Source organism: Leucopleurus acutus (genome assembly GCF_964270905.1).
Source record: "Leucopleurus acutus genome assembly, chromosome: 8".
NCBI lineage: Eukaryota > Metazoa > Chordata > Mammalia > Artiodactyla > Delphinidae > Leucopleurus > Leucopleurus acutus.
In genome coordinates, this window is record NC_139151.1 from 26,909,192 (window position 1) to 26,931,368 (window position 22,177).

Consider the following 22,177-nt stretch of genomic DNA (forward strand, 5'->3'; position numbering starts at 1 on the left):
AATAGCAGGGGATTTTAACCCCCACTTACACCAATAGACAGATCATCCAGACAGAGAATAAATGAGGAAACACTGGCTTTAAACAACACATTAGACTTGATGAACTCCACAGATATATACAGAACATTCCATTCAAAAGCAGCAAAATACACATTCTTTTCAAGTGCACATGGAACATTCTCCAGGATAGATCCCATGCTAGGCCAGAAAACAAGTCTCAGTAAATTTAAGACGACTGAAATCATATCAAGTATCTTTTCTGACCACAATGCTATGACACTAGATATCAAATACATGGGAAAAACCTGCAAAACACAAACACATGAAAGCTAAACAATATGCTGTTAAACTACAAATGGGTCACTGAGGAAATCAAAGTGAATTCAAAAAATACTTGGAGACAAATGAAAACGAAAATACAACAATCCAAAATCTATGGGACACAACGAAAGCAATTCTAAGAGGGAAGTTTATAGCAATACAAGCTTACTTCAGGAAACAAGAAAACTCTTAAGCAAACAACCTAACCTTATGACTAAAAGAACTAGAAAAACAAGAGCAAACAAAACTCAGATTTAGGAGGAAAGAAAAATCATACAGATCAGAGCAGAAATTAATGAAATAGACACTAAGAAACAACAGAAAAGATCAATGAAACTAAGAACTCGTTCTTTGAAAAGATAAACAAAATTGATAAACCTTCAGCCAGACTCACCAGGAAAAAAATAGAGAGGGCCCAAATTAATAAAACCAGAAATGAAAATGGAGAAGGTACAATTGACACAACAGAAATAAAAAAAGATCATGAGACTACTATGAACAACTACATGCCAATAAAATAGAAAATTAGAAGAAATGGACAAATTCCTAGAAATGTACAATCTCTTAGGACTGAACCAGAAAGAAACAGAAAATATGAACAGACCAATTACCAGTAATGAAACTGAATCAGTAATTTAAAAATAAAAAACAAAAGCTCCCAACAAACAAAAGCTACACTATATGGATTCACAGGTGAATTCTACCAAACATTTACAGAAGAATTAGTATCTGTTTTTCTCAAAACTATTCCCAAAAATCACAGAGGAAGGAACATTTCCAAACTCATCCTAAATGGTCAGAATCATCCTGATACCAAAACTAGACAAAGATATCACAAAAAAAGAAAGTTACAGAACAATATCATTGATGATAATAGATGCAAAAGTTCTCAACAAAACATTAGAAAACCAAATCCAACAGTATATCAAAAGGATCATACACCATGATCAAGTGAGATTTAACCCAGGGATGCAAGGATTTTTCAATATCTGCAAATCAATCAATGTGATACACCACATTAACAAACTGAAGAATAAAAACCATATGATCATCTCAATAGATGCAGAGAAAGTTTTTGACAATATTCAACACTGATTTATGATAAAAACTCTCTAGAAAGTGGGTATAGAGGGAACATATCTCAACGTAATAAAGGTCATATATGACAAGCCCACAGCTAACATCATACTCAACGGTGAAAGCTGAAAGCATTTCCTCTAAAATCAGAAACAAGACAAGGATGCCCACTGTTGCCACTTTTTTCAATATAGTATTGGCAGTCCTAGCCACAGCAATCAGACAAGAAAAACAAATAAAAGGAATTCTAATTGGAACAGAAGTAAAATTGTCATTGTTTGCAGATGACATGATACTATACATAGGAAATCTTAAAGATGCTACCAGAAAACTATGAGAGCTCATCAATGAATTCAGTAAAGTTGCAGGATACAAAAATCAGTGGCGCTGATATACACTAAATACAAACTATCAGAAAGAGAAATTAAGAAAACAATCCCATTTACATTCACATCAAAATTAATATAATACCTAGGAATAAATCTAACTAAGGAGGTAAAAACCTGTACTCAGAAAACTGTAAAACAATGACAAATGAAACTGAAGACAACACAAACAGATGGAGAGATATATATACCATGCTCATGGACTGGAAGAAGTAGTATTGTTAAAATGACTGTACTACCCAAGGCAATTTGCAGATTTAGTGCAATCCCTAGAAAGATACCAATGGCATTTTTCATAAAACTAAAACAAAGAATTCTAAAATCTGTAGGGAAACACTAAAGATCCTATATGGCAAAACAATCTTGAGAAAGAAGAACAAAGTTGAAGGTATCATGCTCCTTGGTTTCAAACTATACTACAAAGCTACAGTCACCAAAACAGTGTAGGACTGGCACAAAAACATAAACATAGATCAAAGGAACAGAACAGAGAACCCGGAAATGAACCCACACTCATATGGGGAATTAACCTATGACAAGGTAGGTAAGAATATAAATGGGGAAAAGACATCCTCTTCAATAATTGGCATTAGAAAAGCTGGACAGCTAAATGCACTACTAAATGGACTACTTTCTCACAGCACACACAAAAATTAATTCTTAATAGTCAAAAGGTGAAAACAATCCAAATTTCCATCAACAGATGAAGGAATTTTTTTAAGTGATATATACATACAATGGAATGCTATTTGGCTTTAACAAGGAATGAAATTCTGATACATGCTACAACATGGACAAACCCTGAAAACATTATGCTAAGTGAAATAATTCAGACACAAAAAGACAAACCTTGTACGATTCCACTTATATGAGGTACCTAGAAAAGGCAAATTCGTGGAGATAAAAATAGAATAGAATAGATAAATAGAATAGATAGATAGAATAGAATAGATAAAAATAGAATACAAGATACAGAAGTGGAAAGGGGAATTACTGTTTTATAGTTACAGTGCTTCTGTTTGGAATGATGAAAAAGTTCCAAAAATGAATAGTGGTGATGGTTGCACAATACTGTGAATGTACTTAATATCACTGAATCATACATTTAAAAACGGTTACACTATTAAATTTAATGTCATGTATATTTTACCATATAAAAAATAAATGGGATCTGAACTAAAGAATGTCAAATAAATTACTTTCCTGGTGTTTCCACCCAGAAGTGATGTTTAGATAAACAAAAACTGTTATGATAGCATCTTGGACTGGATTCAAGCCTATATCTTTTAGAAAGTCACCAAACTAAACCAAAATTCATTTTATTCAGTTCCATGTAAAAGCAAAATATCATTTCTATCATTTTTTTTTTTTTTTTTTTTTTTTTTTTTTTTTACAGCTCTAATATCCTCTAGTTGCTTCCTTGATGGCTATATTTTTGCTAGAATAGGGGGTGGGAAGCAGCCAAGGAACCATATTCTTGGCTGACATCCCCTCAGTGTATTTTTTTAAATTTATTTATTTATGGCTGTGTTGAGTCTTCGTTTCTGTGCGAGGGCTTTCTCCTGTTGTGGCAAGCGGGGGCCACTCTTCATCGCGGTGCGCGGGCCTCTCACTATCGTGGCCTCTCTTGTTGCGGAGCACAGGCTCCAGACGCGCAGGCTCAGTAGTTGTGGCTCACGGGCCTAGTTGCTCCGCGGCATGTGGGATCTTCCCAGACCAGGGCTCGAACCCGTGTCCCCTGCATTGGCAGGCAGATTCTCAACCACTGCGCCACCAGGGAAGCCCCATTTCTATCATTTTATGACACCCAAATTTCAAATCTTCTTTAGAGAAAGTCACAGAAAAATATACATGATTTCACACTCTTGGATTAGCCTTTCAATCCAACGCCAATTTCACCTCATATCAATGAAGAGTCTATGAAATGGAAATGGCTACCATGAGAACTGAAACAACCAAAGGAAGCTGCAATGAGTTACAATTTCAATATTCCTTACCTACTTCTAGTTATGCCTTTAAAAAATATATGACATTTAATCTCTCAAGATTATTAATATTACAGTTTACTGAAAATAAAATGGATTTAGGTTCTAGTGTGTATTAAGGAACTACATGTTTTGTATTTTAAAAATTACTTCCAACAGGAAACATAGCAAGTCTTAAATGTCATAAATTCAGAAAAGATAAAACTATCAATAGAAACACAGGCATATTTTATTAGACAATAAAATCATCTTGTTTTCTTACAATTTAAGGTAAGACCCTAATTACTTTGAGTCTTTCTCACTCTTCCTATTCTTCTCTAGTACCTTCCATTTTCTCCCCTCCAGTCCATTTTTGATGCACTATCAGTACAAAAAGGAAAAAATTACTGCCCATGGTTCCAATAAAATTGAGGAAAGATGTACAGAGATCTCATGAAGATGTGCCTAACTTTACATTGCCAAGGAAACACTGACGTCTTGGAGTTTAAATGTAAGAGTTTATATTTAAAGAATGCTGGAGTTAACAGAATGCATTTTAAGAAAAAGTAAAGGACACACCACTTACCCCCAAATACCAATAAGTGATACATGCAAATTGTATGAAGACAATTAAATTTAGGCAATAATCAAGAACTATCCATTAACTTGAGTCATTTGAAGGGCAGTGCTGTTTAATGAAAAAAGCTGGACTAGGAGTTAAAAGTTGAGGTTACTAGTTGGTTTTTGTACCATGATTTGATTAATATGGAAACTCAGAAAAGATGCTTAGCATTGTATAAGCCATTTAGTTCTCTTAGAGTCTTAGTTTCCTCATCAGTAAAATGTGGACGGTTAAGCAAGATTAGTAAAATCCCTTCCTATAGTTGAATATTCTTTAGTTCTATGATTTCAAAGGAAGAAATTTCCAGAAAGAAGTTAACTGTATACTTACTAGTTTCTAAGAAATCATAGTACACCATCATCTATACTCTAAGATATATATGTGTGTGTGTGTGTGTGTGTGTGTGTATATATATATATATACACACACACACACACACACACACATATATACAGTATGATAATAGATGTACAAACTTTTCTTTGTCAGGATATATTTTATTGTTTCCTTTTATCAATAATTATGTAGTAAATATTCAGAAAAAAATTTTAAATATAGAAAGGATTAAAACCACCAGCCATAATTCCCCTATCCAAATACAAAAATATAATCAAGGTTATACTTGGCATACCTTTCTTCACCTAGTTATAAGAAAGAGATGCTATTAAAGATTTAATGGTAAAATACAACTGGAAAGAAAATGAGCATACCTGAATTTCAGAATTACAAAGAAGGATGGACATAATAAATAATACAACAATAAAAATAATACAGCAGGGTAGAACTGAGTACTGACCAGTAGTATCAGAGTTGCTGTCCAACCTAAAATAATTTCTGACTTCCTAGTTTAGGTTAGGACACCTGGTGCTGATCTCAAAAGACTTTCCACTTGTCTTTCACAGTAATTTGCACATCCGTAATTACTAAATTTATTTTTCATAATTATTTATTGAATGCATTCTCCTCACTAGCCTACAAACTCCTTAAATGCAAGGATCATGTCTTCTTTATGTGCCAATGTACCCCAAGAACACCTCACACATTGAATGTGATTATTTAATATGTGTTGACTGAATAAACAAATAAACAGGATCTTGATCTATATCAACTATTCCTGACTGTTTACCTCTACCAGGGCCTTATAAGATCCACTTTCCTAATTAAGGAAAGCACCCAAATTCAAAGACAACTGCCATGAAAATATATATCATTTAGATATCCTAGACCACGGATTGACAAACCATGAGCCACAGGCCAAATCAGGACAGCCATCTATTTTTGTAAATAAAGTGCTGTTGGAATATAGCCATACCCATTCATTTACATATTGCCTACAACTGCTCTTTTGGCACAATAGCAGAGCTGGTAGTTGCAAGAGAAAACTGAAAATATTTACTATCTCGCCCTTTATAGAAAAAGTTTGCCAACCTCTATTCTAGACCAATGCCTTTCAACTAATGAAAGAAACACAGGGTAATGAGCTTTTGTGATCTCTTCATGAAAATATTTAACACTTTTGAACTCTACACCAATGATACTACTATCTCTAAAAATGCAATAACAGGTATGTTAATTCATAAACTTTTAAGAATGAAGGGATTAAGCACAATATTAATAGAAATGGTCAATACTCCCAATACTTTGCTTTTATAAGCTTTTAGTATTACTTCAAATTTTTGTTGAGATGATTTACAAAACAAATTGCTACTATGCTATGGTTAATTATTAGCCATGAAGAACAAAAGCTCACAATGTCAAATCAGCATTTCTATAGTAACTTGTGAGTCCATTAGCTCTACTGCATATAGGTAGGGACTGGCATTACTCTACATACTTTAAAAAAAGTTTACTTTTTTCTGTGAGAAATTACCTAATATGATTCAAGTCAACTTTCTTCCTTCTGCTATCATATACAAATCAATCTTCAGCCAAAAAAAAAAAATAAAAGACATGAAAAACTTAAAAAAATTGATAAAACAAATGGGATGGTACTTATTGTACTTCCTTAGCTGCTACAACCAAATTAACAGCTTCATTAAATAATAAAAAGAAAACAATTTGTTTGAATAAAAACTACACCCTTGTAAAACTTTTAACTACTGCAAATTCAACAGTACATAAATTAGGTCAATTTTTTTTCAAAATCTGGATTTTATGTGTGTGTATCAGTTGCACACTCAAAAGTGTGCCCAGTTTGTAGATTTACTTACTGCTATGAGATCTGGCTGATTTCTGCTAAAAATTATTAGGTAATATCTAAATCATATTTTTAAAACAGTAAGCATTTATTTATAAATAGTGTGAAAAATGTACAGAAGGTAGGGAAAAAGAACATTTATTGAGTGCCTACTGTCTATGCTAGGAATACTTCTTATGAATCCATTTAATAATGATTTCATGTGACTATTTAATCCAAAACATGTCATTTTATAAAACTTGGATACTATTTTGTATGTCAAAATTTTCTGTTGTAAATAATATAAACTTGGAACAGAACTTTTAAGGGTCAAATATCACTAATAAGTGTTCTCTAGCTTTATTGAGATGATAATTGACATTTAACACTGTGTAAATTTAAGGTGTACAATGTGGTGATTTGATACTTACAAATTGCAAAATGTATTTACCACAATAAAGTGAGTTAACACATCCGTCACCTTAACATAATTCCTGTTTTGTTATTGTTGTTGTTAAAGTGAGAACATTAAAGCTCTACTCTCATAGCAACTTTCAAGAATACAATACAGGGTTTCCCTGGTGGCGCAGTGGTTGGGAATCCTCCTGCCAATGCAGGGGACATGGGTTCGAGCCCTGGTCTGGGAGGATCCCACATGCCGCGGAGCAACTGGGCCCGTGAGCCACAAGTGCTGGGCCTGCGCTCTGAAGCCCATGAGCCACAACTACCAAAGCCCACAAGCCACAACTACTGAAGCCTGTGTGCCTGGAGCCCATGCTGCACAACAAGAGAAGCCCCCGCACTGTAAGGAAGAGTGGCCCCAGCTCGCTGCAACTGGAGAAGGCCCACGTGCAGCAATGAAGACCCAAAGCAGCCAAAAATAATAAATAAATAAAATAAATAAATTTATAAAAAAAAAAAGAATACAATACAGTATTGTTAACCAAAGATACCATGCTGTACATTAGATTCCCGGACCTTATTCATCTTATAACTGAAAGATTTTACCTTTGACCAACATTTTCCTCCACCCCTCATCACTTGGCAACCACCATTCTACTTTTTATTTCTAGGAGTTTGATGTTTTTAGATTCCACACGCATGTGAGATCATACAAATTGTCTTTCTCTGTCTGACTTATTTCAGTTAGCATAATGCCTTCAAGGTTCACCCACACTGGTGCAAATGGCAGGATCTTCTCTTCTTTTTTTCTTTTTTTAATGTCTAATATTCTTGTGTATATGTGTGTGTGTGTGTGTGTGTGTGTGTGTGTGTGTGTGTGTGTATCTCACATTTTCTTTATCCATTCATCCATCAATGGACACTTAGCATGTTTCCAAGTCACGGTTTTGGTGAATAATGCTGCAATGAACATCGGGGTGCAAGTGTCTTTAAGATAATGACTTCATCTTCTTTGGCTATATACCCAGAAGTGGAATTGCTGAATCATATGGTAGTTCTATTTTTAATTTTTTGAGGACCATCCATACTATTTTTCCACAATGGCTGTACCAACAATTTACATTCACATTAACAATGCACCAGGGTTCCTTCTTTTCTCCACATCCTCATCAGCATTTGTTGTTTCTTCACTTTTTGATAACATGATTCAAACAAGTGTAAGATACCTCATTGTGGTTTTTGATTTGCATTTCACTGAAGATTAGTGACACTGAGCATCTTTACATGTATTTGTTGGACATCTGCATGTCCTCTTTAGAAAACTTTGCCTATTAAAGTCTTCTGTCCATTTGAAATCAGATTTTTTTTTTTTGCTATTTAGTTATATATGAGTTATATTGAGGGATTTTTTTGCTATTATTTTGGACATTAACCCCTTATCAGAGAAATGGTTTGCAAATATTTTATCCCATTCTGTAGGTTGCCTTTTCATATGCTTTTTAGTTTGATGTAGTCCCACTTGTCAATTTTTGGTTTTCTTCCTTGTGTTTTTGGTGTCATATCCAAAAAAAAATCATTGCCCAGACCAATGTCATGGCATTTTCCGCCCTACGTTTTCTCCTAAGAATTTTAGTTTTAGGTCTTACATTTAAGTCTTTAATCTATTTTAAGTTAATTTTTGTGAGAAGTGTTAAGAAAGATGTTCAATTTCATTATTTTGCATGTGAATATCCAGTTTTCCAAACATCCTTTATTGAAAAGATTATCCTTTCCCCATTAAGTATTCTTGGCTCCATTGTCAAATACTAGTTGACCATACATACATGCAGAGGTTTATTTCTAGGTGCTCAATTCTGTCCCAATGGTCTATGTGTCTGTTTTTATGCCAGTACCATACTGTATTGATTACTACAGCTTTGTAATATAGTTTGAAATCAGGAAGTGTAATGCCTCTAAGCTTTCTTCTCTCTCAAGATTTCTTTGGCTATTTGGAATCTTTTGCAGTTCCATACAAACTTTAGAATTTTTACTTTTTCTGTAAAAAATGACAATGGAATTTTGATAGAGACTGAACTGAATGTATAGATGGTTTTGGTTAGTATGGAAATTTTTATAGTATTAACTCTTCTGTCCATGTACACAGGATAGCTTTTCATTCATTTCTGTCTTCAATTTCTTTCCCCAATGTATTATAGCTTTCAGTATACAGATCTTTCACCTCCTTGATTAAATTTATTCCTAAGTATTTTATTGTTCTTCATGCTACTGTAATGGGATTGTTTTATTTCTTTTTCAGATAGGTCATTCCTAGTGTATACAAATGTAATTGACTTTGGTGTGTTGAGTTTGTATCCTGAGATTTTACTGAATCATTTATTAGTTCTAACAGTTTTTGGTAGATTCTTTAAGATTTTCTATATGGAAAATCATATCAGCAAAGAAAATTTTACTTCTTCCTTCTCAGTGTGGATTCCTTTTATTTCTTTTTCTTGCCTAACAGTTCTGGCTAGCACATCCACTACTATCCTGAATAGGAGTGGTGAAAGCAGATACCCTTGTCTCATTTCTAATCTTAGAGTGAATGCTTCCAACTTTTCACTGTTAAGTATTATGTTAGCTGTGGATTTCACATATATGATCTTTATTGTGTTGAGGTATGTTCCATCTATATTCAATTCCTTGAAAGTTTTTATCATGAAAGGATGTTGAATTTTTAAAACCTTTTTTTCTGATAGCTTGTTATTAGTGTACAGAAATGCAACTAATTTTTGTATATTGATTTTATATCCTGAAACTTTACTGAATTCGTTGATTAGTTCTAACAGTTTTTTGATGGAATAAAAGAATCAGTTTTCTATATATAATATCACGTCACTTGCAAATAGAGACAGTCTTACCTCCCTTTCCTTTTTGGTCCTTGGCTTTTCTTTGGTGGGAAGTTTCTGATTATTGAAAACAAATTTCCTTACTTATTACTGATCTGTTCAGATTTTCTTTTTCTTCATGATTCAGACATGGTAGGTTGTATCTTTCTAGGAATTCATCCATAACACCTAAGTTGTCCAATTTGTTAAATTGTTCATAGTAGTCTCTTATGATCTTTGCATTTCTGTGGTATCAGTTGTAATATCTCCTCTTTCATTTATAATTTTCGTTCAGTCCTCTCTTTTTTTCTTTGTAAGTCTAGCTAAAGGCTTGTCAATTTTATCTTTTCAAAAACCCAACTCTTAGTTTTGTTGATCTTTTCTGTTGTGCTTATATTTCCTAGTTCATTTATTTCTGTTCTAATCTTTGTTTATCTTCTTCCTTCTGCTAACTTTAGGCTTAGCTTATTCTTTTTTTTTTTTTTTTTTAGCTCCTTAAGGTATAAAGTTAGGTTCTTTATTTGTTACCTTCTTTTCTTCTAAATGTAGGTGTTTAGCATTATAAACTTAGCGTCTTAGCACTGCTTTGTTGCATTCCATAAGTTTTGGTATGTTATATTTCGATTTTCATTTTTTAATATATTTTTTATTTCCCTTTTGATTTCATCTTTGGCCTATTGTTTGTTCAGGAGTGTGTTATTTAATTAAGCCTTATTTTGTGACCTAACATATAATCTATCCTGGAGAATGTTCCATGTGAACTTGAGAAGAAATGTCCTTATATAATAATAAAGGACTCAACTCATCAAGAGGAAATGCTAATTGTTAACATATATGCACCCAACTTCCTAGCACCTAAATATTGGGTTGGCCAAAAAGTTTGTTTGGGTTTTCTGTACAAGCTTACAGAAAAACCCGAACAAACTTTTTGGCCAACCCAATATATTAACCAAATACAGATCTGGAGAGAGTGATAGATAGTAACACAGTAATACTAGAAGACTTCAATATCCCGCTTTCATCAATGGTCAGATCATCTAAATAGAAAGGCAATAAAGAAACACTGGGCTAGAACTAAACTTTAGGCCAGATGGACCTTACAGATATGTACAGAACATTTCACCCAACAGCAACACAGAAGAATTCTTTTTCTTTGACTTTAGAGTTTTATTATATTGTTATCTTGGAGACGACTGGTTCAGGTTGAAATTTTGGGGTAACCTATTAGCTTCATGAACTTGGATGTTTAACTCTCTCCCTAAGTTAGGGAAGTTCTCAGCCATTATTTCTTTAATTAAGCTTTCTACCTCTTTCTCTCTCTCTTCTCCTTTGGGACTCCAATGATGCATAGATTGTTTTTGTTAGTGGTGTACTGTAAGACCCACTGGCTTTCTTCATTCCTTTTCATTCTTTTCCTTTTTGCTTCTCTGACTGGATAATTTCAAATGATCTGTCTTCAAGCTCTTCTGCTTGGTCTAGTCGGTTGTTGAATATCTCTACTGAATTATTTGGTTCAGTCACTGTATTCTTCAGCTCCAAAATTTGCTGGGTTCTTTTTTGTTTTCTATTTCTTAGTTGAACTTTCTATTTTGTTCTTATATTGTTTTCCTGATATTGTTAAATTGCTTATCCAGTTCTCTTACAGCTCTCTGAGCATCTTTAGAGAAATTATTTTGAATTCTTTGCCAGATATTTCCTGTATCTCCTTTTTGGGGAAGCCACTTACTGGAGATTTACTATATTCCTTTGGTGGAGTCTCTTTCACTGATTCTTCATGATCACTGTAGCCTTGCACAGATATCTGAGCAACTGAAGAAGCAGGTACCTCTTCCAGACTTTATGGAATGACTTTACTAAGGGAAAATGTTCACCTGTGGGTGGGGCAAGGGCATGTGGTGGCACTGGGTTCAGGGGAGTACAGTGCCTTGTCAGCTCAAGTCACTGGGGTCTGCAGCATCAAAAACTGTGTGGGCCTTGGTAGGTACTGCAGGGGGTCCACAAATGCTGTAAGAGCTGTTGGGGTCTTCAGCAGCTAGGGACCAGGGCAAGTAGCAGTAGTGGCTGGAGCCAGAGGTGTAAAGACACTCAGATGCAGGAGCCAGCTGCAGGTGCTTGTATAGTGAATGGCAGAGACTGGTTGCAATCACACATATAGTGGTGGGGGCCAGGGTAGGCAGCAAAGGCCAGAGTATACTATGGGTGCACTGACAGCTTTGGAGGTCCAACCATCAGCATTCACTACCATGGCTATTGGGTCTTGCCACAGGCACATGGAAGTGGAGGTGGGCCTGTGCACAGCTAGTGGGCTAGCTGCAGGTGAGCACAGTGATATAGGCCAGTGACAGAAAAGAGAGACTGATCCAGGCCCAGAAGTACCTGCAGGGACCCTAGGTGTTGGCATGCTCTTCTGTAGCTACACAGTCTCCCCCAGGGCATGCACATGGCAGTGGAGGCTGGGAAAAGGTGTCAGGTTGGCAGTGCGCAAGTACACATCTGGAAGGGCTAGCCCTGAGCACACACATGGTGGTGGGGGTCAGCCATAGCGGTCTAGGCTGTCATGTTGTACTTCTGCAGCTGCAGAGGCCTAGGCTGGCTGCAAGGGCAGTTCTCAGGCTCCAGGAGGTGGGTAGGGAACAGGAAGGGACTCGGTCAGCTGGCATCAGCAAATGAAAATACCTAGGTGGTGAAAGCTGGTGAAATCTGCAAGTGTTTCACAGCAGCTGTGTTGGCCATTAGTTTCTTCAGTAGCAAATGTTTTGACTGTCTACAGAGTAAATCACTGGGAAACATGATCACTCCTGCCTAGTATGCTCTGATTTTCTTCCTTGTTCCTAGCTTCTCTATATATCTCAGCTTTTCTGATCTCTAGGCAGGGTGAAACTGAGTGGTACCTTCATGTGGTGCCACAAAACACTGGGGAAAGCTGGTCACTCACCCACTCTTCTTTTCCCTGCAAGGGGAACTCTTTTCACCTGGGGAAATCTCTCTTGGCATTGAGCAATACCAGCTTGGGCGACAGGATGATCCAGGCAAAGAGAAGCAGTCTTCCTTCCCTTTCTGTGCAGTCATTCTCAAGTTTTTTGTTCCACTACGTTGCTGAAGTTTCTTAAGTAGACTCTAGAGCTCTCCCAGATCTGTTTCCACTCACGGATAGCTACCTAACCATTGATCTTTCAGGAGCTCTCCCAGATCTGTTTTCACTCACAGATAGCTACCTAACCATTGATCTTTCAGGGATGACAGAGGGTGGGGTCTCTTACTCAGCCATTTTGGTGACATCCCACTGTATCTTTTATAATGTTCTAGCTTAGTAAACTTAAATTTTAAAAAGTTAAAGACTCAAAATGTTCCCAGAAACCGATCAAATATCTTCAATCACAATTACTGCCAAATCAATTAATAAGTAAAAACAATCCTTTACAATACAAATACTAAAAGACCTCTAATATACAAATGAAACAAAAGAAAAAATATTATAAATTTGTATTCTTAAAGCAATAACCAATAGTGGTAAAATATGCAAAACACAGAACAAGTCATGATTATTGTCTCATAATTCAATAAAACTAAGCCTCTTGAAACATGTTATAAGGAAAATACACAAATGCCCTGACATGTTTTATTTTAAATTTATAACCATAAACCTTAGATGGACCTTCTCCACCTTCTCCATTAGATGGACCTTCTCCACCTTCTCCATTAGATGGAATTCTCACTGCCTGAGATTCCTACTTTATTTCATTCACTGGTTTTCTCAAAAACCATTTCACACTTTCTTCTCAAACCTCTAATACCCCTTCTTCATCATCAATCTCAGCTGATACCTGAGTCCTTTCACTAAACTAACAGAGGCAATAAGAGGAAAACTAGGTCATTTTTCTACTACCACATTTACAGACCTACCTGTATCTGTGCCTCTCCTACTGATGGACAGTAACCAGCTCCTTTCTAAAGATATCGCTCCACTAACTATTCTCACATTCACTCTTGAACACATTATAATCAGGCTTTTCTCCTTAGAAGACCAAGGAAATCACACTTATGAAAGTCACCAGGGGAATTCCCTTGGCGGTCCAGTGGTTAGGACTTGGGGCTTTCACTGCTGGGGACCAGGTTCAATCCCTGGTTGGGGAACAGATCCCACAAGCTGCATGGCACGGCCAAAAAAAAAAAAAAAAGTCACCAGAAACCTCCCCAATGCCAAATCAATGGTCACTTTTCCATCTTTGAAGATCTTACTCTATCTCTCAGAAACAGCTGACACAGTTATTCACAACCTCCTTCTTGTCTTCTCTGGTTTCTGAAACACTACACCCTAAGTTTTCCTTCTGGCTTTTCCTCGCTGGCTGTACTTTCTCAATCTCATTTGTTGAATCTATTTTGTCTTCTTTCAGACAGTGCTCAGTTCAGTCTTCAGACTCTCCTCATTAATCACTTCTTAACTCCCATGGCTTTAAGTACATTTAAATGTTAACAGCATCTAAGTCTATATGGGAGAACCAACATATACCCAGAGATCCATGGGCAGTCACTCCACACTACCACGTGAATGGCTAATGGGCATACTTCACATGTCCATAAACAGCATTCTTCATCTCCCACCTCCTGAAAAATTGTCCCACTGCAAAGTTTTTCTACTTCAATAAATGGCACCAGCATTGCCCCAAATCTTAATATTTCTCACCAGTTTACCACCCTAACCCAAGGCACTATCTGAATTAATTAAATACCCTCCTAAATATTCTCCCTGCTTCCACTCTTGCCTATCTACATTACCTTCTCAAAAGAGCCACCAGAAAAGTCTTTTAAAACATAAACCAGCAGTTTCCAGACTGGCATTTCAGAGGCTGAGAAGTCACCACCCTATCACACCAACAAGTACAAAGCTGAACAAACTGAAAAACTGACAGCTCTTTTTAGATCCATCATGAAAGTGACTGCCCCCAAAAATGAAGAGACAGTCGGGTGGATACAAAGAATCATAATTTATATGCGCAGAAACCAGTGGTTCTGTGAGAACCAGTGCCAGGGTAGGAAAACCTAAACTGTAATTGATAAGTTGCAGGAGGCTCAGTGTGGACAAATTTAAGAGTTAAAATTCCTAGGGGAATCCAGTCATGGGGGGGGGGCCCTCAAACTTTTGTGAATTTTACCTCTTGGAGCTCTACCAGGTACTCAGACTAAAGATCAGGAAAAAAATCCCCTATGACTTTCAACAGGGGGAAGGTAAAAGGAAACATTTTGAAATATACCAGGGCATTCTGTTTTACTTAACAAGGCCTGCCCCTTCATAGAAACTATTGTGCCAGAGTTTTACCTGCTGGGGTTTTGTCAGAGCCTAACCTACCTGAAGGAAGGGAAACATCCAACTCCATCCCCTTCTAGTCATTCTATCCCAACTAAGTGGAAAAAAAACTGAGAAGTACTGGTGAAATTCACAGTCCAGGGGCATAGGGTCACAAAGAACAGATGGATAATGTAAGCAGAGAGATGAAAATTCTAAGAAATAACCAAAATGAAATGCTAGAGATCAAAATCACTATAACAGAAATGACAAATGCCTTTGATAGATTCATTAGTGACTGGACAAGGCTGAGGAAAAAATCTCTGAGCTTGAGGATATGACAACAGAAACTTCCACAACTGAAAAGCAAAGAGAACAAAGACCAAAAAACAAACAAATAAAAAAACAACAAACAGAAGAGAATATACAAGAGCTATGAGACAACTACCAAACACAAATGAGGTCATGACACTGTCCTACTAAAAACTTTCAAATGGTTTCTCATCATTTAAAACAAAAATAAAAGCTCTACACCATGGCGTGAAAGATCCAACATGATCTGACCATTTCATCTTCTACATGTCTTTCCATTTCTCCCTCTATTCACAGTCACGTGTGATCTTGCTGTCTTTTAATGCTTGTCAAGTTTGTCTCTTCTTCAGATCCTCTGCATTTGTTGTTTCTTCTGCATGAATAGTCTTCCCCCAGATATTCACAGATCACTCCCTCACTTTGTTCAGAAGGTTGCTGAAACATCATCTCCAGAGAAAGGCCCTCCTTCAGCATTCTATTGAAAATAACATCTTATCTTCTTCTAGTTTGTTTTACTCCCTACAAAAATATTTTCTATTTTGTGATATATTAGTGTTATGTAATTTTTATATCATGTATTTGTTCACTTTCTGTCTCATCCACTAGAAATATAAGCTCCTCAAGAGGGCGAACTTTACTACTTTGCTACACCCAGCACCTTAAATGGTATCCAGCATAAATTAGGTGCCCAATAAACAACTTTTTAATTGATAAATTATTTATTTTTATATTAATTTAAAAAATAAGTTTTTAATGAGGTTTTTAAATCTTATGGATAAACATGAATGGATTATGATAAAATTATTAAAACTATATTTAATTCAGACTTCCAAATAAAATGATCTTTCCCATTTCATTTTTTTTTTCAATATCTTTATTGGAGTATAATTGCTTTACATGGTGTGTTAGTTTCTGCTGTATAACAAAGTGAGTCAGCTATACGTATACATATATCCCCATATCCCCTCCCTCTTGCGTCTCCCTTCCACCCTCCCTATCCCACCCCTCTAGGTGGTCACAAACCACCGAGCTGATCTCCCTGTTCTATGCGGCTGCTTCCCATTAGCTATCTATTTTACGTTTGGTAGTGTATATATGTCCATGCCACTCTCTCACTTTGTCACAGCTTACACTTCCTCCTCCACGTGTCCTCAAGTCCATTCTCTACATCTGCATCTTTATTCCTATCCTGCTCCTGTTTTTCTTCAGAAATATATATTTTTTTTAGATTCCATATATATGTATTAGCATACGGTATTTGTTTTTCTCTTTCTGACTTACTTCACTCTGTAAGACAGTCTCTAGATCCATCCACCTCACTACAAATAACTCAATTTCATTTCTTTTTATGGCTGAGTAACATTCCATTGTATGTATGTGCCACATCTTCTTTATCCATTCATCTGTTGATGTACACTTAGGTTGCTTCCATGTCCTGCCTATTGTAAATAGAGCTGCAGTGAACATTGTGGTACGTGACTCTTTTTGAATTATGCTTTTCTCAGGGTATATGCCCAGTAGTGGGATTGCTGGGTTATACAGTAGGTCTATTTTTAGTTTTTTAAGGAACCTCCATACTGTTCTCCATAGTGGGTGTATCAATTTACATTCCCACCAACAGTGCAAGAGGGTTTCCTTTTCTCCACACCTTCTCCTGCATTTATTGTTTGTAGATTTTTTGATGATGGCCATTCTAACCGGTGTGACGTGATACCTCACTGTAGTTTTGATTTGCATTGCTCTAATGATTAGTGATGTTGAGCATCCTTTCGTGTGTTTGTTGGCAATCTGTATGTATTCTTTGGAGAAATGTCTATTTAGGTATTCTGCCCAGTTTTGCACTGGGTTGTTTGTTTTTTTGATATTGAGCTGCGTGAGCTGCTTGTAAATTTTGGAGATTAATCCTTTGTCAGCTGCTTCATTTGCAAATATTTTCTCCCATTCTGAGGGTTGTCTTTTGGTCTTGTTTATGGTTTCCTTTGCTGTGCAAAAGCTTTTAAGTTTCATTAGGTCCCACTGCCCCATTTCTGAGAAGGAAATTTTCATAAAAATATGTTCTTCTTTCTGCAGTGAATTTCCAGACCCTAGAATATTTCTAGTATTCCCCCCAAATAAAAAGTAAAATTATCCTAATGGGCTAAAGTTAAGATCCCATACAATTTTTTAATCATTTCTGTTTAACCCAAGTTTGTTTTACTCTCTGTGATATACACATACACACACTTGATACCTTGGTTACCTGTATTCTAGTTTTCATTAAGTTAATTTTTTCACCAGGTAATATATTCACATAGTTAAAAGAAAAAGTCTAATAAGGTATACAGTAAAAAGGCTCCCTCCTGTCCTTCAGATCCCTAGGTTCAAATTCCCATCGTAAGCAAGGAAGGGTAATTTGTTCTGTCAAGTGCCAGACAGTAAATATTTTCAGTTCTGTGGGCTGTACAGTCTCTGTCTCAGCTATTCAGCTCAGTTGTTATAAAGCAAAAACAGCCTTAGACTACAGGTAAACAAAGGTGCATAGTTGTATTCCAATAAAACTTTATTTGTAAATATAGGCAGTGAGCTGAATCTTTCCAGTGGGGTCAAACCCTAACTTTACATATGTCTCTTTCATTATAAGTGTTAATGGTAATGTTTGAAGGGACTGCAATGGAAGGGTTTGCAACAAAGAATGCTATTTTGAAATAAAAAATTTCATCCTACTACCCATGAAACATTGATATACATTTAAAAACATACAAAATTTTCATATAAACAGACTTAAGATTTTTCCAAGATGCCTTCTTTATGATATATATTACTCCAAATTATATATACCTTGTGGCATAATTATGAAGAACTAGTGTAACATCAAGATAAAACACACTGGTCACCTAACTAGCAGCACACTGTCGACATTAAAGTCTGGCCCCAAACATTCCCTTAAATGGTAGATCAAATATATAGTTAACATTTTCATGGGATACATTAAAAAGTTAACCCAGAATTCTTATTTAAAAAAAACCTGAATACCAAAAGTATACTCCCCAATCAAATCAATTCTAAAATGCACATTTCCAATATGTCTTACAAAGGATTTAATTTAATAAAACAAATCATGATTATAAAGAACTAGCTGTGTCTGAAAAGTAAATCATTGTAGACTGAGTAACCAGCTTACCAAAATTCAAAGGTATCCTAGGAATATATCTTACCTTAGATGTCATTTTCATAAAATGTTTGTTTTGATTTTCTGCTGTTCCCATCTTTTCGTTCTTGACTAAGTCACTTAGGCTTAGAGTATCATCATCATGAAAGTATCTGACCCTTTCTTTTTCCTCATAGGTTGAAACCTATGACAAAATGAACATTATTAGTTTAGTGAAAACATAAATCTCTGAAGTATTTTAATGAATTATCTATAAATCTGATACTAAAAATCCCTCTTTGTATCATAATCTTTCTTTCCAGTATATCCCTATTCTGTCTGACTCCACGTGGAAAAATTTCCATTAGAATAACACTCTCTACCTCTTCTGTGCCTTTACTTTTTCCTCTTCCCCAAGGATGGAAGCATGACAGTATCTGATTTCTGAGTTTTAAGGAAAGGACAGAATTGTTTTATGCCTTCTTCTCTCCTCTGTGCTCTTCCCCTCCTTGTAGTAAAAATTCCCTACCACTGTGAAGGGAAGTCATTAGTTACCCACAGATCAAGTAAGCATATCAAGAACAAAAGTGAAGTATTAGCAAACCTACTTTAAACAGCTCTATCAGAAAAAAAGCTGATATTCTGATTCTCATCTAAATCAATTCTGGGTTTTCCTGTCAGTTGATTCCATACCTACACGTGGAAAAGAAAAGTGCTATGTACTGTCTACCAACCAAATCAAATCTCTTCAACACTGTTCTCACATTCCCTTATCCAAATAAAATCCGGTCTTCAACTTCTTTAGAACCACGTTCCCAATATTTTTTCCCCACATTATTACTCCTGTCTTCACAAGCTTAAATCTCACATTCCAAGACTTCAATCACTCTCTGGATCCAAACCCCTTTCTGTTCCTCTTATCCTTTCACTACACTCAGAAAACAAACCTCAATCCTGAATGAATGTGTCTATCCTCTTTACTCCTATACCTAGACTACTCAGTAGTAAGCAATTCAAAAGAGTATTCAATGCCATCTGGCAATGCATCTATGAATCCCTAGCCAGTTCTGTCATTTCATACAATTCAAACCTTTACTATTCTTCTCCCACATCTCCCTTTCAAACCCCTAATACGTCCCATTTCTTTAGGAGAGGTATCCATCCCATTTCTATTTGCTGAACAAATCAATTACTAGCTCTAGCAGCACAGGCGCTCAACAGGCAGATAATAAACATTTGATAGAAGAATTCTAAATAAACAAATCTTCTGTGGACCCAATTACCACTTATAAGATCTTTCAAATTTAAAACAAAAAATCTAACTTGGGAAAACTGAATATGTTGTTTTTTCCATTTTAAGAGCCTCAAGGTAGTGCTAAAAATTAACTGCTGCAGCTAGAAGATGGAAAAGAAAATTAAGGTTTACAAAGGATCTAACACAGGTCTATAGCACCAAGGTTTTCCCTAAGAGTTATGATAAGTATGTAAAAAGAAGCTAGAAACAATGTCAAAGAAATATACACTAAAGTTAAAACTGCCTTAAAAATTCAATGTTCACAATTATTTGAAAACTGTTGTTGAATTAGAATTCATTTTGTAAAAGGCAGAGGATCATAACTAAAATAAAAGTAAGAACATGATTTACCACCTTCTAATGTTTGCATTATTAAGCAACATTTCAGAAAATATTTTGAAATAAAGTTGACCCTTGAACAATGCGAAGGTTAGGGGCAGTGACCCCCATGGTGTTGAAAATCTGACTATAACTTTAGAGTCGGCCCTCGATATCTATAGTTCCATATTCACAGATTCAAACCACCACAGACTGTGCAGTACTACAGTATGTAATTTATTGAAAACATTCTGTGTATAAGTAGACCTTTGCAGTTCAAACCCATGTTGTTAAAGGGTCAACTGTAGTCTGATACAAAGGGAAAAAGTGAATTAGGAATTAATAAACAAAAGACATATGTTAAACATACAATCAGTCTCTTCCTTCTTCCTCCTTTAGATTCCAGATGTTTTCGTGGGGTGTTCACAGGCCAGACTCTTCCAGAATGATCTGTTCTGACAAGGATCACTTCTTCCTGATCTTCATTCTGTGGAAAGATTTAGAGATAACAATTGTAATTATTGAGAAGAGTCTTGAAACCTTTTGTTTAATAGCCAAAAGAGCATAAAAATGATTCTAGTTTTCACATAATATTACGGATTATCTTAAGCCTCATGGACTTTCATTATCCACTATAATGTAAAGTGACCATAATCGTTTCATGGAAAAGTTGAAGAAAAATATCTAAAGCTTATTTACTTTTTTAAAATAATTACAAAAGGAAACATCAAATGTAGTTTTCCTCTAGACAATATTAAAAGATGACAAAGCACCAATATTCAAACAGGCATTGTATGAGAATGCCCATCACGTATGGAGCAGATGTCATATTTAATGAATGTTTCTTCAATTTAAAGATCCTGGCTTGCCTGCAAGATGGCAGAGTAGAAGGACATAGGCTCAACCCTTGTTATAGAAACACCAAAATCACAAGTAACTGAACAACCATCGACAAAAACACTGCTGAAACCTACCAAAAAAGACAAAAAAGATGCCACAAAGAGATGGTAGGAGGTATGTAACTGTGATAAAATCAAATCCCATAACTGCCGGGTGGGCAACCCACAAGCTGGAAAATAATTATACCACCAAAGTTCTCCCACAGGAGTGAAAGTCCTTAGCCGCATGTCAGGCTTCCCAGCCTGCAGATCTGGCAACAGGAAGAGCCCCCAGAGAATCTGGTTTTGAAGGCCAGAGGGGTTTGATCAGAGGAATTCCACAGTACTGGGGAAAACAGAAACTCCACTCTTAAAGGGCACAGACAGGGTCTCATGTGCAATGGGACCCAGGTAACAAAACAGCGAGCTCATAGAGACTGGGTCACACTTACCTGTTAGTATTGAAGGGTCTCCTGCGAAGGCAGGGGATGGCTGTGGCACACTGAGGGGACAGAGATGCCGGCAGGGGCAGCTCTGGCCAGTACTCATTAGTGTGAGCCCCCATGGAGGCTGCCATGTCATCCCCCCCACCCCCACAGACATAACCCCATCCAAATGCCTGTATGATCCAGTGCTGGGACACCTCAGGCCAAACAACCAGCTGGGCGGAAACACAGCCCCACCCATCAGAAGACAGGCTGCTTAAAGTCTTCCTGAGCATGACCCAGCACAGCAGATGGACAAGACCCAGCTCTACCCACCATCAGGTAGGAAAAAGTCACTCCTAGTAGGAGGTGTATACAAGCCTCTAAGATAAACTCATCCAGCAGAGGTCAGACAGCAGAAGCAAGAAGAATTACAGTGCTACAGCCTGTAGAATGGGAACCATGAACACAGAAAGTTAGACAAGATGAGACAACAGAAGAATATGTCACAGATGAAGGAATAAGATAAAACCCCAGAAGAAAAACTAAGTGAAGGGAGACAGGCAATCTACTGGAAAAAGAATTCAGAGAAATGATACTGAAGATGCTCCAAGATCTCAGAAAACCAATGAAGGCACAGAGTGAGAAAATACAAGAAATTTTTTTTAAAGACCTGGAAAAACTAAAAAGCAAACAGAGGTGAATAATATAATAACTGAAATGAAAA

The 22,177-nt window shown here is 36.2% G+C and overlaps 1 protein-coding gene across 1 annotated transcript in view; it reads right to left on the reverse strand.

Annotated features, from left to right (window-relative positions):
• The window catches only part of CWF19L2 (CWF19 like cell cycle control factor 2), a 195,461-nt gene that overhangs the window by 66,983 nt on the left and 106,301 nt on the right, over positions 1–22,177 (reverse strand). The window contains exons 11-12 of the mRNA XM_082845542.1: positions 20,518–20,634; positions 18,603–18,740 (exon numbers count right to left, since the gene is read on the reverse strand). Coding sequence (XP_082701668.1) covers positions 18,603–18,740; positions 20,518–20,634 — 255 coding nt within the window. The remainder of the gene's footprint in view (positions 1–18,602; positions 18,741–20,517; positions 20,635–22,177) is intronic.